Source organism: Schistocerca cancellata, chromosome 7 (genome assembly GCF_023864275.1).
Source record: "Schistocerca cancellata isolate TAMUIC-IGC-003103 chromosome 7, iqSchCanc2.1, whole genome shotgun sequence".
Taxonomy (NCBI): Eukaryota; Metazoa; Arthropoda; class Insecta; order Orthoptera; family Acrididae; genus Schistocerca; species Schistocerca cancellata.
In genome coordinates, this window is record NC_064632.1 from 294,585,218 (window position 1) to 294,598,283 (window position 13,066).

General features: G+C 41.3%; 1 protein-coding gene across 6 annotated transcripts in view; it reads left to right on the forward strand.

Moving 5' to 3' along the window:
- LOC126091990 (E3 ubiquitin-protein ligase HECTD1) overlaps positions 1–13,066 on the forward strand; it is a 349,712-nt gene that overhangs the window by 312,612 nt on the left and 24,034 nt on the right. For all 6 annotated transcript variants that reach the window (XM_049907362.1, XM_049907358.1, XM_049907357.1 and 3 more), the window contains one exon: positions 12,423–12,662. In XM_049907362.1, the coding sequence (XP_049763319.1) occupies positions 12,423–12,662 (240 nt within the window). The remainder of the gene's footprint in view (positions 1–12,422; positions 12,663–13,066) is intronic.

A 13,066-nucleotide genomic window follows, 5' to 3' on the forward strand; every position in this document is an offset into this window, starting at 1 on the left:
TCAGCCAATCTCAGTTTCAGTGCTTCAGAAGTTACTGTGCTGTATTTGGTAGAAGTTGTATTTATACTTTCGCAACACAAAAATATGCAGTGTATTTCTTGGAGAACGTCTTAAGATCTTTCCTAAATGTGGTGTTTTTCGCTGGGTTTCATTTCCTAAGTGCCAGGAAGTTCTGCCAGTGTATAAAATCTGTGCCATAAGTTTTACAGCTCTGAAGGAAAGTGTTCTGTCACTTAACACAGAAAAAAAGTCTTTCATCCAGAGTATATATTGTATTTTCACCGAGAAAAAGCATAGTTTTGGAATCACTGATATTGCAGTTGTAGGATACTATTTTTTTCTCCATTTTGTGAAGTGTGCACACACAAGTTCTACATTTTCTGGACATTTAAAGCAAGTTGCCAATCTTTGCACCACCTTGTAAATTTATCAAGCTCTGACTGAATATTTATGCAGCTTCAGATAGTACTTCATCACAGGTAACTGCATCATCTGCATACAGTCCAAGGTTCTATTAATATTGTCTGTAAAGTCATTAATATAAAACATGAACAGCAAGAGTCCCAACACACTTCCTTGGGGCACACTCGAAGTTACTTCTGCATCTTATGATGACTCTCCATGCAAGATAAAATGCTGTGTCCTCTGTGTCAAAAAGTTCTCAATGCAGTCACAAATTTCACTTGATCTGGGAAAAATTTGGAATTTTTTGTTTTTTATTTTATTTATTTATTTTTTTCTGTGTATACATGCCAAATACGTGAATGAACATAATCTTAGGGCCTCTTTACCGTAAGAAAATACATGTTGCTCTGTAAACAGAAAAACTTATTTGCTTCGAAGACACAAATAAAAAAAAATTGGGGTAACTGCAAATGTGAACATTTTAGGTTAGTGTTTACTGTTACGTGACACAATTTATTTTGTTTCCATTACATGTTTCAGAGTTTTAAATCTCTATCATCAAGTGAATTTATGTGAATAAATACGAAATTGTCTAGTGTTTACAACTTTGGTGTAACCTTTGGCACTCCCTAGTAGCAGAAAACAAAAACAAAACAGAATTTTAGTACATGGCTCTTAATTTTGAGGAGATCTTTGACTGCGAGGATGAATAGAAGTATAGAATAAAAGTGAGAATCCTACGTGCCATTTAAACGATGGGCTTAGGAAATACTACCACTCGTTGTGTAAAGTTATCTTGAATGGAGGATAAGCACAAGATGTGAAACACAGTAAATGCACTATTTCCGTAAAGTATTTTTTAATGGGTTGAATTAGTTCAAACAAAAAAATCTGAAAAAAGATGTCCAGTTGAAATATTCTGTATTAAAAACAGTGGTATACATTGAAGAAACCTTAACGTCAACAGTGTGATACATGCCCAAAACCATCCTAATCATCATGTACAGCTACTGTGAACTTTTCTCTACTGTGATGTTTCTGTGATTTGAAGCAGTGAGACAGCATAAAACCATTACATCCATGCAGTTGCTTGAGGTGTGTACAGATTTACAATTTGGACTTTTAGAATGTTGACAGTGAAGAGCAAAAGCAAAACTGAAAACCTTCAGAAGTGACTAAGTAATATAAATAAAAGGACAGTTGCAGCAGTTGGAGATAATAGACGTTTCACAGTAGTGACACTATATTACAGATTTTGAGAAATTTTTCAAACAAGTCTCCATGTAATCGTCACCACAAGTAGCATTAAGTGACTCACTGCTCAGTGTATGTATCTCTGTTCTGTGTGGTCTGTCTTCACAAATAAATATTATCACCATTCCTCAAATGGCCACTGATGCAATTCCCACACTGCAGCTGGTGTGTGAACTCCCTTCCCTGTGAGCTATTGAAGTGACAATGTACTTCATTTTTTCCATCATTTAATGGGGCATTAAATCTAGCTGAATTCACACGAATTCTGTCTGTTGTAATATTGAGAAATACTTTCATTTCTTGCAGTGAAATGTCTTTCAGCCCCACTATTATTGTAAAGTGTCTTGTTTCTCAGACTGTCCAACGCTTACCTTGCCATTGGCAACTTCTTCGCTTTCACTGCTGCCAAAAGAATTCATTTCTGGAGCTTCTGGGCTGTTGTCTGTATATAAAGTAGTAAAATTTTCCTGTGATTAATAGACTTTCCTAATCTCGTCAAACATACGAACAGTATCGTCTCCTAAAAGTTTTATAATGAAGCCTGACAGATTTCAGAGTCGACCTGTATCTCACGTTAACATTAAATTCGAAGTACACAAAAATGCAAAAAGGGTTTTAATGGAATCTTATACCAATCTTCATGCAAAATAGTGGTAAGTACATGTAACGATGATGGAGGTGGATAGCAATAGTGCTTCCTCCTCCCCCTAAGGAGACCACAAAAGCTCAACAGTAATGAGATTGTTGACTCTGTTAACCAAGGGAAAAGTGAGAATTCGTCCTCGTGCTTACAAAACCAGTCCTGGACAATGCGAGCTGTGTGTTCTGTGGTCCATGTCATCTTTGAACACAGCATCATTAGGAACAAGATTATTTCACGAAAGCAATAATGCAAAAAATAATGTCTTTTGCAGTTTTTAGCAAAATAATATGAAATGCAATTTGTTGGAGATATCACAATGTTTGTAATTTTGCAACATAAAACTTCTATGAACTTGAAGACAGCCGGTTACTAATATAGCTTACTGACTGATAGTTATTGAACGTTAAAAATGCAATTTGCCATCTGATCTCCAAAAGGCAGATGTTCCTGTATAATCTTATGATAGTTCAGTTTGCTTGCAACAAACTTTGATGTCACGACGAATGTGGCACCGAAAATGACAAAGAACGGGGAAAACCAATGGTGGATTAGACAAAAACAATACCAAACTTGGCAAAACAAAATTGAATTTGTCAAAAAATAATACTGAACTGGGAAAAAACAGTGAATTTTCCAGAAAATAACTCGCAATTTTGCAAAAAATAGCAATGAGTGCAAAAATAATACTGAATTGGGCAAATAATAAGACAAAATTTCACAAATAACAGAAGCAAATTTGGAAAAACAATATCATTGAAATTGACAAAAAAATAAATGAACAGGGCAAGAAAACAGTCACTGAATTTCCCAAAAAGATAACTTTGGCGGAAAGAAACCTGAATTTTTGGAAAAAAAAAGGGGGAGGGAGGGAGGGAGAGAGAGAGAGAGAGAGAGAGAGAGAGAGAACTTCAGTCAAAACGGACACCAAATACGGCAATTGAATTTGGTAAAAAATAACACCATCTACAGCAAAAAAAAACTGAATATGGTCATCATATATATATATAATAGAGGGGAAACATTCCACGTGGGAAAAATATATTTAAAAAGAAAGACGATGAGACTTACCAAACAAAAGTGCTGGCAGGTCGATAGACACACAAACATACATACAAAATTCTAGCTTTCGCAACCAACGGTTGCCTCGTCAGGATAGAGGGAAGGAGAAGGAAAGACAAAAGGATATGGGTTTTAAGGGAGAGGGTAAGGAGTCATTCCAATCCCGGGAATGGAAAGACTTACCTTAGGGGGAAAAAAAGGACAGGTATACACTCGTGCGCGTACACACACACACACACACACACACACACACACACACACACATCCATCTGCACATACACAGACACAAGCAGACATTTGTAAAGGCAAAGAGTTTGGGCAGAGATGTCAGTCGAGGCGGAAGTACAGAGGCAAAGATGTTGTTGAAAGACAGGTGAGGTATGAGCGGCGGCAAAATGAAATTAGAAATTAGCGGAGATTGAGGCCTGGCGGATAGCGAGAAGAGAGGATATGCTGAAGGGCAAGTTCCCTTCTCCGGAGTTCTGACAGGTTGGTGTTAGTGGGAAGTATCCAGATAACAGTGTTAGTGGGAAGTATCCAGATAACCCGGATGGTGTAACACTGTGCCAAGATGTGCTGGCCGTGCACCAAGGCATGTTTAGCCACAGGGTGATCCTCATTACCAACAAACACTGCCTGCCTGTGTCCATTCATGCGAATGGACAGTTTGTTGCTGGTCATTCCCTCATAGAAGGCTTCACAGTGTAGGCAGGTCAGTTGGTAAATCACGTGGGTGCTTTCACACGTGGCTCTGCCTTTGATCGTGTACGCCTTCCGGGTTACAGGACTGGAGTAGGTGGTGGTGGGAGGGTGCATGGGACAGGTTTCACACCGGGGGCAGTTACAAGGGTAGGAGCCAGAGGGTAGGGAAGGTGGTTTGGGGATTTCATAGGGATGAACTAAGAGGTTACGAAGGTTAGGTGGAGGGCGGAAAGACACTCTTCGTGGAGTGGGGAAGATTTCATGAAGGATGGATCTCATTTCAGGGCAGGATTTGAGGAAGTCGTATCCCTGCTGGAGAGCCACATTCAGAGTCTGATCCAGTCCCGGAAAGTATCCTGTCACAAGTGGGGCACTTTTGGGGTTCTCCTGTGGGAGGTTCCGGGTTTGAGGAGATGAGGAAGTGGCTCTGGTTATTTGCTTCTGTACCAGGTCGGGAGGGTAGTTACAGGATGCAAAAGCTGTTTTCAGGTTGTTGGTGTAATGGTTCAAGGATTCCGGACTGGAGCAGATTCGTTTGCCACGAAGACCTAGGCTGTAGGGAAGGGACCGTTTGATGTGGAATGGGTGGCAGCTGTCATAATGGAGGAACTGTTGCTTGTTGGTGGGTTTGATGTAGACGGACGTGTGTAGCTGGCCATTGGACAGGTAGAGGTCAACGTCAAGGACAGTGGCATGGGATTTAGAGTAGGACCAGGTGAATCTGATGGAACCAAAGCAGTTGAGGTTGGAGAGGAAATTCTGGAGTTGTTCTTCACTGTGAGTCCAGATCATGAAAATGTCATCAATAAATCTGTGCCAAACTTTTGGTTGCCAGGCCTGGGTAACCAAGAAGGCTTCCTCTAAGCAACCCATGAATAGGTTGGCGTACGAGGGGGCCATCCTGGTACCCATGGCTGTTCCCTTTAATTGTTGGTATGTCTGGCCTTCGAAAGTGAAGTAGTTGTGGGTCAGGATGAAGCTGGCTAAGGTAATGAGGAAAGAGGTTTTAGGTAGTGTGGCAGGTGATCGGCGTGAAAGGAAGTGCTCCATCGCAGCGAGGCCCTGGACATACAGAATATTTGTGTATAAGGAGGTGGCATCAAAGGTTACAAGGATGGTTTCTAGGGGTAACAGACTGGGTAGGGATTCCAGGTGTTCGAGAAAGTGGTTGGTGTCTTTGATGAAGGATGGGAGACTGCATGTAATGGGTTGAAGGTGTTTATCTACGTAGGCAGAGATGCGTTCTGTGGGGGCTTGGTAACCAGCTACAATGGGACGGCCGGGATGATTGGGTTTGTGAATTTTAGGAAGAAGGTAGAAGGTAGGGGGTGCGGGGTGTTGCTGGGGTCAGGAGGTTGATGGAGTCAGGTGAAAGGTTTTGTAGGGGGCCTAAGGTTCTGAGGATTCCTTGAAGCTCCGCCTGGACATCAGGAATGGGATTACCTTGGCAAACTTTGTAAGTAGTGTTGTCTGAAAGCTGACGCAGTCCCTCAGCCACATACTCCCGACGATCAAGTACCACGGTCGTGGAACCCTTGTCCGCCGGAAGAATGACAATGGATCGGTCAGCCTTCAGATCACGGATAGCCTGGGCTTCAGCAGTGGTGATGTTGGGAGTAGGATTAAGGTTTTTTAAGAAGGATTGAGAGGCAAGGCTAGATGTCAGAAATTCCTGGAAGGTTTGGAGAGGGTGAATTTGAGGAAGTGGAGGTGGGTCCTGCTGTGACGGAGTTCAGAACTGTTCCAGGCAGGGTTCAATTTGGACATTGATGACATTTTCATGATCTAGACTCACAGTGAAGAACAACTCCAGAATTTCCTCTCCAACCTCAACTGCTTTGGTTCCATCAGATTCACCTGGTCCTACTCTAAATCCCATGCCACTTTCCTTGACGTTGACCTCTACCTGTCCAATGGCCAGCTACACACGTCCGTCCACATCAAACCCACCAACAAGCAACAGTACCTCCATTATGACAGCTGCCACCCATTCCACATCAAACGGTCCCTTCCCTACAGCCTAGGTCTTCGTGGCAAACGAATCTGCTCCAGTCCGGAATCCTTGAACCATTACACCAACAACCTGAAAACAGCTTTCGCATCCCGCAACTACCCTCCCGATCTGGTACAGAAGCAAATAACCAGAGCCACTTCCTCATCTCCTCAAACCCGGAACCTCCCACAGGAGAACCCCAGAAGTGCCCCACTTGTGACAGGATACTTTCCGGGACTGGATCAGACTCTGAATGTGGCTCTCCAGCAGGGATACGACTTCCTCAAATCCTGCCCTGAAATGAGATCCATCCTTCATGAAATCTTCCCCACTCCACCAAAAGGTTCCTTCCGCCGTCCACCTAACCTTTGTAACCTCTTAGTTCATCCCTATGAAATCCCCAAACCACCTTCCCTACCCTCTGGCTCCTACCCTTGTAACCGCCCCCGGTGTAAAACCTGTCCCATGCACCCTCCCACCACCACCTACTCCAGTCCTGTAACCCGGAAGGTGTACACGATCAAAGGCAGAGCCACGTGTGAAAGCACCCATGTGATTTACCAACTGACCTGCCTACACTGTGAAGCCTTCTATGTGGGAATGACCAGCAACAAACTGTCCATTCCCATGAATGGACACAGGCAGACAGTGTTTGTTGGTAATGAGGATCACCCTGTGGCTAAACATGCCTTGGTGCACGGCCAGCACACTTTGGCACAGTGTTACACCGTCCGTGTTATCTGGATACTTCTCACTAACACCAACCTGTCAGAGCTCCGGAGATGGGAACTTGCCCTTCAGCATATCCTCTCTTCTCGCTATCCGCCAGGCCTCAATCTCCGCTAATTTCTAATTTCAATTTGCCGCCGCTCATACCTCACATGTCTTTCAACACCATCTTTGCCTCTGTACTTCCGCCTCGACTGACATCTCTGCCCAAACTCTTTGCCTTTACAAATGTCTGCTTGTGTCTGTGTATGTGCGGATGGATATGCGTTTGTGTGTGTGTGTGTGTGTGTGTGTGTGTGTGTGTGTGTGGGTGTGTGGGTGTGTGTGTGTGTGTGCCCGCACGCGAGTGTATACCCGTCCTTTTTTCCTCTTAAGGTAAGTCTTTCCGCTCCCAGGATTGGAATGACTCCTTACCCTCTCCCTTAAAACCCACATCCTTTCGTCTTTCCCTCTCCTTCCCTCTTTCCTGACGAAGCAACCGTTTGTTGCAAAAGCTTGAATTTTGTGTGTGTGTTTGTGTTTGTTTGTGTGTCTATCGACCTGCCAGCGCTTTTGTTTGGTAAGTCTCATCATCTTGGGCGCATCACCATTGGCAGACAAACATTGTACCGTGTGTGTGATGTACCTGATTAGCCAAAAATGGTCTTGTAATCCTTGGGAGCAATGTTACCTTGCAGAGTAACCATGAAATACTACGATATAGCTGCCAAAATTATAGCCAAATCTGTCATGTTTCACTCTTAGAATGTAAATCTGACCAGAATTTGCAGGATTCTGAAACAAGACTCATCCGACAAAATCACTCTTCCATTGTTCCATAGTCCAGGTTTTATAGCTTTGGCACAACATTTTCTTGTTGGAGCACTTGCATAACTGATGAGTAGTTTTAGAATTCCAGCTTGCCCTACATTCCTCTGCGTACAGAGCTTCCTTCGCGTTGGTTTGGTACTGACAGTGTTTACGAGTACAACATTCTGTTCTGCAGTAACTTTTGCAGCTGTTGTCCTATTCTTTGTCATCGCAATTGTCTTTGCTGATCAACTGTCACAATCAGTCATTGCACATTTTTTGCACATTGTGACTTAGCAGATGATGTTTTTCTGTTTTCCCCATATGCAGTATAAATCTTAGGTACAGAGGATCTTGAAACATAAACATTTCCATTGGTTTCAAAACCACACACCACATAAGCCCCTAGTTCAAATTCACTTAGCTCTAACATAATGCATTCTCAGCTATTAATAACGCTGTTCTGACTATGACTGGCACTTGCAATGTGATGAGAACATTGCATAGCTGTTATTCGTTGTGAAATTTAATCGCAAAACCAGCAGACGTGGCCAGCATCTGTATTTTGATTCAGGCGTGCCTTTTTAACAACCTCCTTTGTTACACACATTGGATGACCGTTAATTGTAATAATTGTTCATGGAGTAATTAAATATTGTTGGCCAGGTCTAGTGGTAGTTTTAAAGAAAAAATGCTCACCTTGTTTCTTGAAGATCTCCTTAAATCCATTGCTTGAATTTCTTAGGTCTAGAATCCAGGTTCTCTTGTAGGTCTGGAAGCTCTATAGGTTAATGTGTTTGTAGAATAATGTAGACGACAAAACTGATTCGTACATAATTTTCTGCTTACACACACACACACACACACACACACACACACACACACGCCAAACACCCCCATTATCGTTCCAAAGTACATTAGTAAAGATATAAATATAATAGAGGGAAACATTCCACGTGGGAAAAATATATTTAAAAAGAAAGATGATGAGACTTACCCAACAAAAGCGCTGGCAGGTCGATAGACACACAAATATGCTTTGTGTGTCTATCGACCTGCCAGCGCTTTTGTTGGGTAAGTCTCATCATCTTTCTTTTTAAATATATTTAGTAAAGATATATTCATACTAAGATCGATACATAGAATTACCTGGCTGAATTCCCCTAAGTTGTTTGAAAAATGACATACTTCTGTACAGTCGGAGTTTAAAACATTTCAAATAAGATCGTAAATTTGAGAATATACGTGGTCCAGATTGCTTATTGCACGTTACACTTTCTTGTGGTGTTCCTATGTTTTTGTCCACTCCCTACATAGATATCTCATGAGTAATAATTATGTGAAAGAAACCAATTTTATTGACCGTCTATTTGTCCTACACTTAATGTCCACATGTACAAAGTATCAGTTTATGCTACATTTCAGCTACAAGTTACTGTTGCATCACTATGCTTTGTGATCAACAGATAGTGTTTGTGTAATGGGTACATCTTATGTGGAATGCGTTGTACGTGAGGGAGGGTACACTGATTATCCATCATAACGGGTTTCATTTACATGACAGTAGAGCCCTACTTACCAAACCCTTGGTGATGCTTCAAATGCCAGTGACATTTAAGTGAGTGTAGGGTGCTCAAAAAGTGGAAATGTAGTGTAGGCCCCAGGCATAGACAACATTCCGTTAGAGCTACTGATTGCTTTGGGAGAGCCAGCCATGGCGAAATTCTTCCAGCTGGTGAGTAAGATGTATGAAACAGGCGAAATACCCTCAAGAAGAATATAATAATTCCAATTCCAAAGAGAGCAGGTGTTGACAGGTGTGAAAATTACCGAACTGTTAGTTTAATAAGTCACAGCTGCAAAATACTAACGCATATTCTTTACAGACGAATGGAAAAACTGGTGGAAGCAGTCCTCAGGGAAGATCAGTTTGGATTCCGTAGAAATGTTGGAACACGCGAGGCTATACTGACCCTACAACTTTATTTAGAAAATAGATTAAGGAAAGGCAAACCTACATCTGTAGACTTAGAGAGAGCTTTTGACAATGGTGACTGGAATACTCCCTTTCAAATTTTGAAGGTGAAGGTGGTGGCGGTCAAACACAGGGAGCGAAAGGCTATTTACAATTTGTATAGAAACCAGACTGCAGTTACAATAGTGGTGGGGAATGAAAGGGAAGCAGTGGTTGGGAAGGGAGTGAGACAGGTTTTTATCCTATCGCTGATGTTATTTGGTCTGTATATTGAGCAAGCAGTAAAGGAAACAAAAGAAAAATTTGGAGTAGGCATTAAAATCCTTGGAGAAGAAATAGGAACTTTGAGGTTTGCCAATGACATTGTAATTCTGTCAGACAGCAAAGGACTTGGAAGAGCAGTTCACTGGAGTGGACAGTGTCTTGACAGGAGGATGTAAGATGAACATCAACAAAGCCAAAACGAGGATATTGAAACGTAATCGAATTAAATCGGGTGATGGTGAGGGAATTAGATTAGGAAATGAGACACTTGAAAGTAGTAGGTGAGTTTTGCTATTTGGAAAGCAAAATAACTGATGATGGTTGAAGTAGGGAGGATATAAATTATAGACTGGCAATGACAAGAAAAGCATTTCTGAAGAAGAGAAATTTGTTAACGTCGAGTATAGATTTAAGTGTCAGGAAGTCTTTCCTCAAAGTATTTGTATAGAGTGTAGCCATGTATGGATGTGAAATGTGGATGATAAATAGTTTAGACAAGAAGACAATAGAAGCATTTGAAATGTAGTGCTACAGAAGAATGCTGAAGATTAGATGGGTAAATCATGTAACTAATGAGGAGGTGCTGAATAGAATTGGGGAGAAGAGAAATTTGTGTTACAACCTGACTAGAAGAAGGGATCGGTTGGTAGGACACATTCTGAGGCATCAAGGGGTGACCAATTTAGTACTGGAGGGAAGTGTGGGGGTAAAAATTGTGGTGGGAGACCAAGAGATGAACACAGTAAGCAAATTCAGAAGGATGTAGGTTGCAGTAGTTATTCGGAGAGGTCTAGGCTTGCAGAGGATAGAGTAGCATGGAGAGCTACTTCAAACCAGTCCCTGGACTGAAGAACACAACAACAAGAACAACAACAATGCTCACCTGCAAAAGTCCGTGACAACTGGCTTCAAATGTCCTGTTTGAAGTGGATATGTATCCTGACTGTTTGTAGTAGACAGAATTATATATAAAAAATGATTTATCTTGTATTCTGAAGTGCAAGAGGCTTAAAAAAGTGCTAAACCTATCTTCAGTTTCAAGTTATTCTGCTGTGTGGTAAAAATATTATAACATGTGCAACAACTTGATCAAGTGCAGCAAAGAAATTGGAGAACCAGTACCTGCAATTGAGCTATAAAGTCCAAAGTCAGTGAAGTGCAAAACCTGTCCTGTTATCTCTTCCATTCAATAGCTAGTGGCTGCAAAAGCAAGTGCTAAAGCTTGTTCAACCTGTAGACAAAGAAGAGCAGTGAGTGTGTGTGTGTTCTCAACTGGCTTTTGAATGCCGTATCCAAATCAAGCTAAACATATAATAGGTACACGAAAGCAAAACAGGAAGGAGTGACCATGCCCTATTGTTTCCGTTTGTTGGATCAAAAAACCCTCAAACTCAACCACTTGAATCAGTCAGTCAGTATACTTCTTTTTAGCCATTGCATATTAGGGAAGAGATAAGGGGACGGAAAGGGTAAACTTGTACCAAAAAGGCAGTTTCCATTCCACAGTGAAAGAGTTCAGGATAGATGGAAGAATGGCAAGTCTTGTCACACAGAAGATATCTACATTAAAGAGCAGTACACAAATCACACTAAAGAGAAAGTACTGTGGAAGAAGACACCTGCAAAGGTGCTCAGATTTTGGGAAAAGATGTGTGGAAAATGAAACAGTACTAATATGTATTACGAAGAAACACTCTTAACCTCAAGGAAAATGGCTGAGAAAGCTTACACAGATATAGGCAAAAAATATAATCACTCTATTTCTTTTCATAAGAAGCTGAGGTATGAGTCACCATCTTCCTGTATTGCTGTTGAAGAGATTGTAATATTGGTTTATCAGGACGATTTACTCATCCTCTTGCTCTTGCTGTTATTGTAGCCTCTATTCCTCAACATTTCTCTTTAAGATGAAAATTTCTTCTGCTCTCTCTTCACTGATATTGTTTGTTTTTATTTTGCAAGTATCTTCCTCATGGTGGGATTCACAAAATATGATTTATGAGTGAATAAATTACATTACAGGATACAGGAAACAAACAATGGGAAGTGCAGGTTGGAAATGTCGGATTGCTGCTCACCATAAAGACGGCATGTTAAGTTGCCAGCAGACAAAACGAAAAGACTGTTACGCATTAAGCGTTTGGTCAAAGCCTTCATCAGAAAAGAAAAACACACGTACATTCACACAAGCAAGACTGGGAACACACACACACACACACACACACACACACACACACACACACACACACAAAACTGTTCTGTCTCGCTGCTCAGCCTGGCGAGGTGTGTTTGCAATTTTTTTTTTTTGTTTTTGTTTTTTTATGAAGGTTTTGGCCAAAAGCTTTGTGTGTAATATTCTATTCATTGTGCCTGTCTGTAACTCAACATGTCATCTTTTGGAGTGTAGCACTCTACCCTTTCCATAATTTTTATGTTACAGATATGTATTGTTGCTTCAACTTCAATGTAAATACGTTGGTATGAGACAGTAAAATTAGAATAAGTTTTTGATACCTTAGTCACCCAAGAGAAACTCGGGGGCAAGTGCATTTTGTTTCCTGCATGGCATCTTGTGTTTTCTGATAAATGCTTTTGTAATGTTTTCGCAGGTTGAGTTCCAGGGTGAAGAGGGCACAGGTCTGGGCCCAACTCTGGAATTTTATGCGTTGGTAGGTGCAGAACTTCAGCGCTGTGACTTGGGGCTGTGGCTGTGTGATGAAGCAATAGACACGGAGGGCTCAGACAGTGCGGTGTATGACACAGCTGTCGCAGATCTCGGTGGAGTAGCACGACCGCCGGGCTTTTATGTACGGAGATCTTCAGGCCTCTTCCCAGCACCATTGCCTCAAGTATGGAAAAGACAATATTTTCTTTTTGTTTATAACAATACATAACTGAACTTAGTATAAGTTCATTGCAGCCTAATGGAAGTAAGCAGAGCTATAATTTTATTCTGACTTAACCCCTTTTTTTCCCGCTTCGAAAATTGAAATTGTGGTATATTTTTGCATTTTGTTAAGGTTGAATTAATGTGGCACTATCTTGGCAGAGGTTTGCAAATCAACTTAGATGCAGACCAAACCACCTCAAACTTTCAAAATGAACAGTTCTTTGACACAGAGATAAGGAAAGCCTGGTTGAGAACAGCAGTAGACAATTCCATTCCACATGTGAGATTCACTGGCATCTTTTCTTGCATGTAATTTTCCAAAAACTTTAGTTTTAGCACAGCAAATAGTTCTGTTTACCTGAA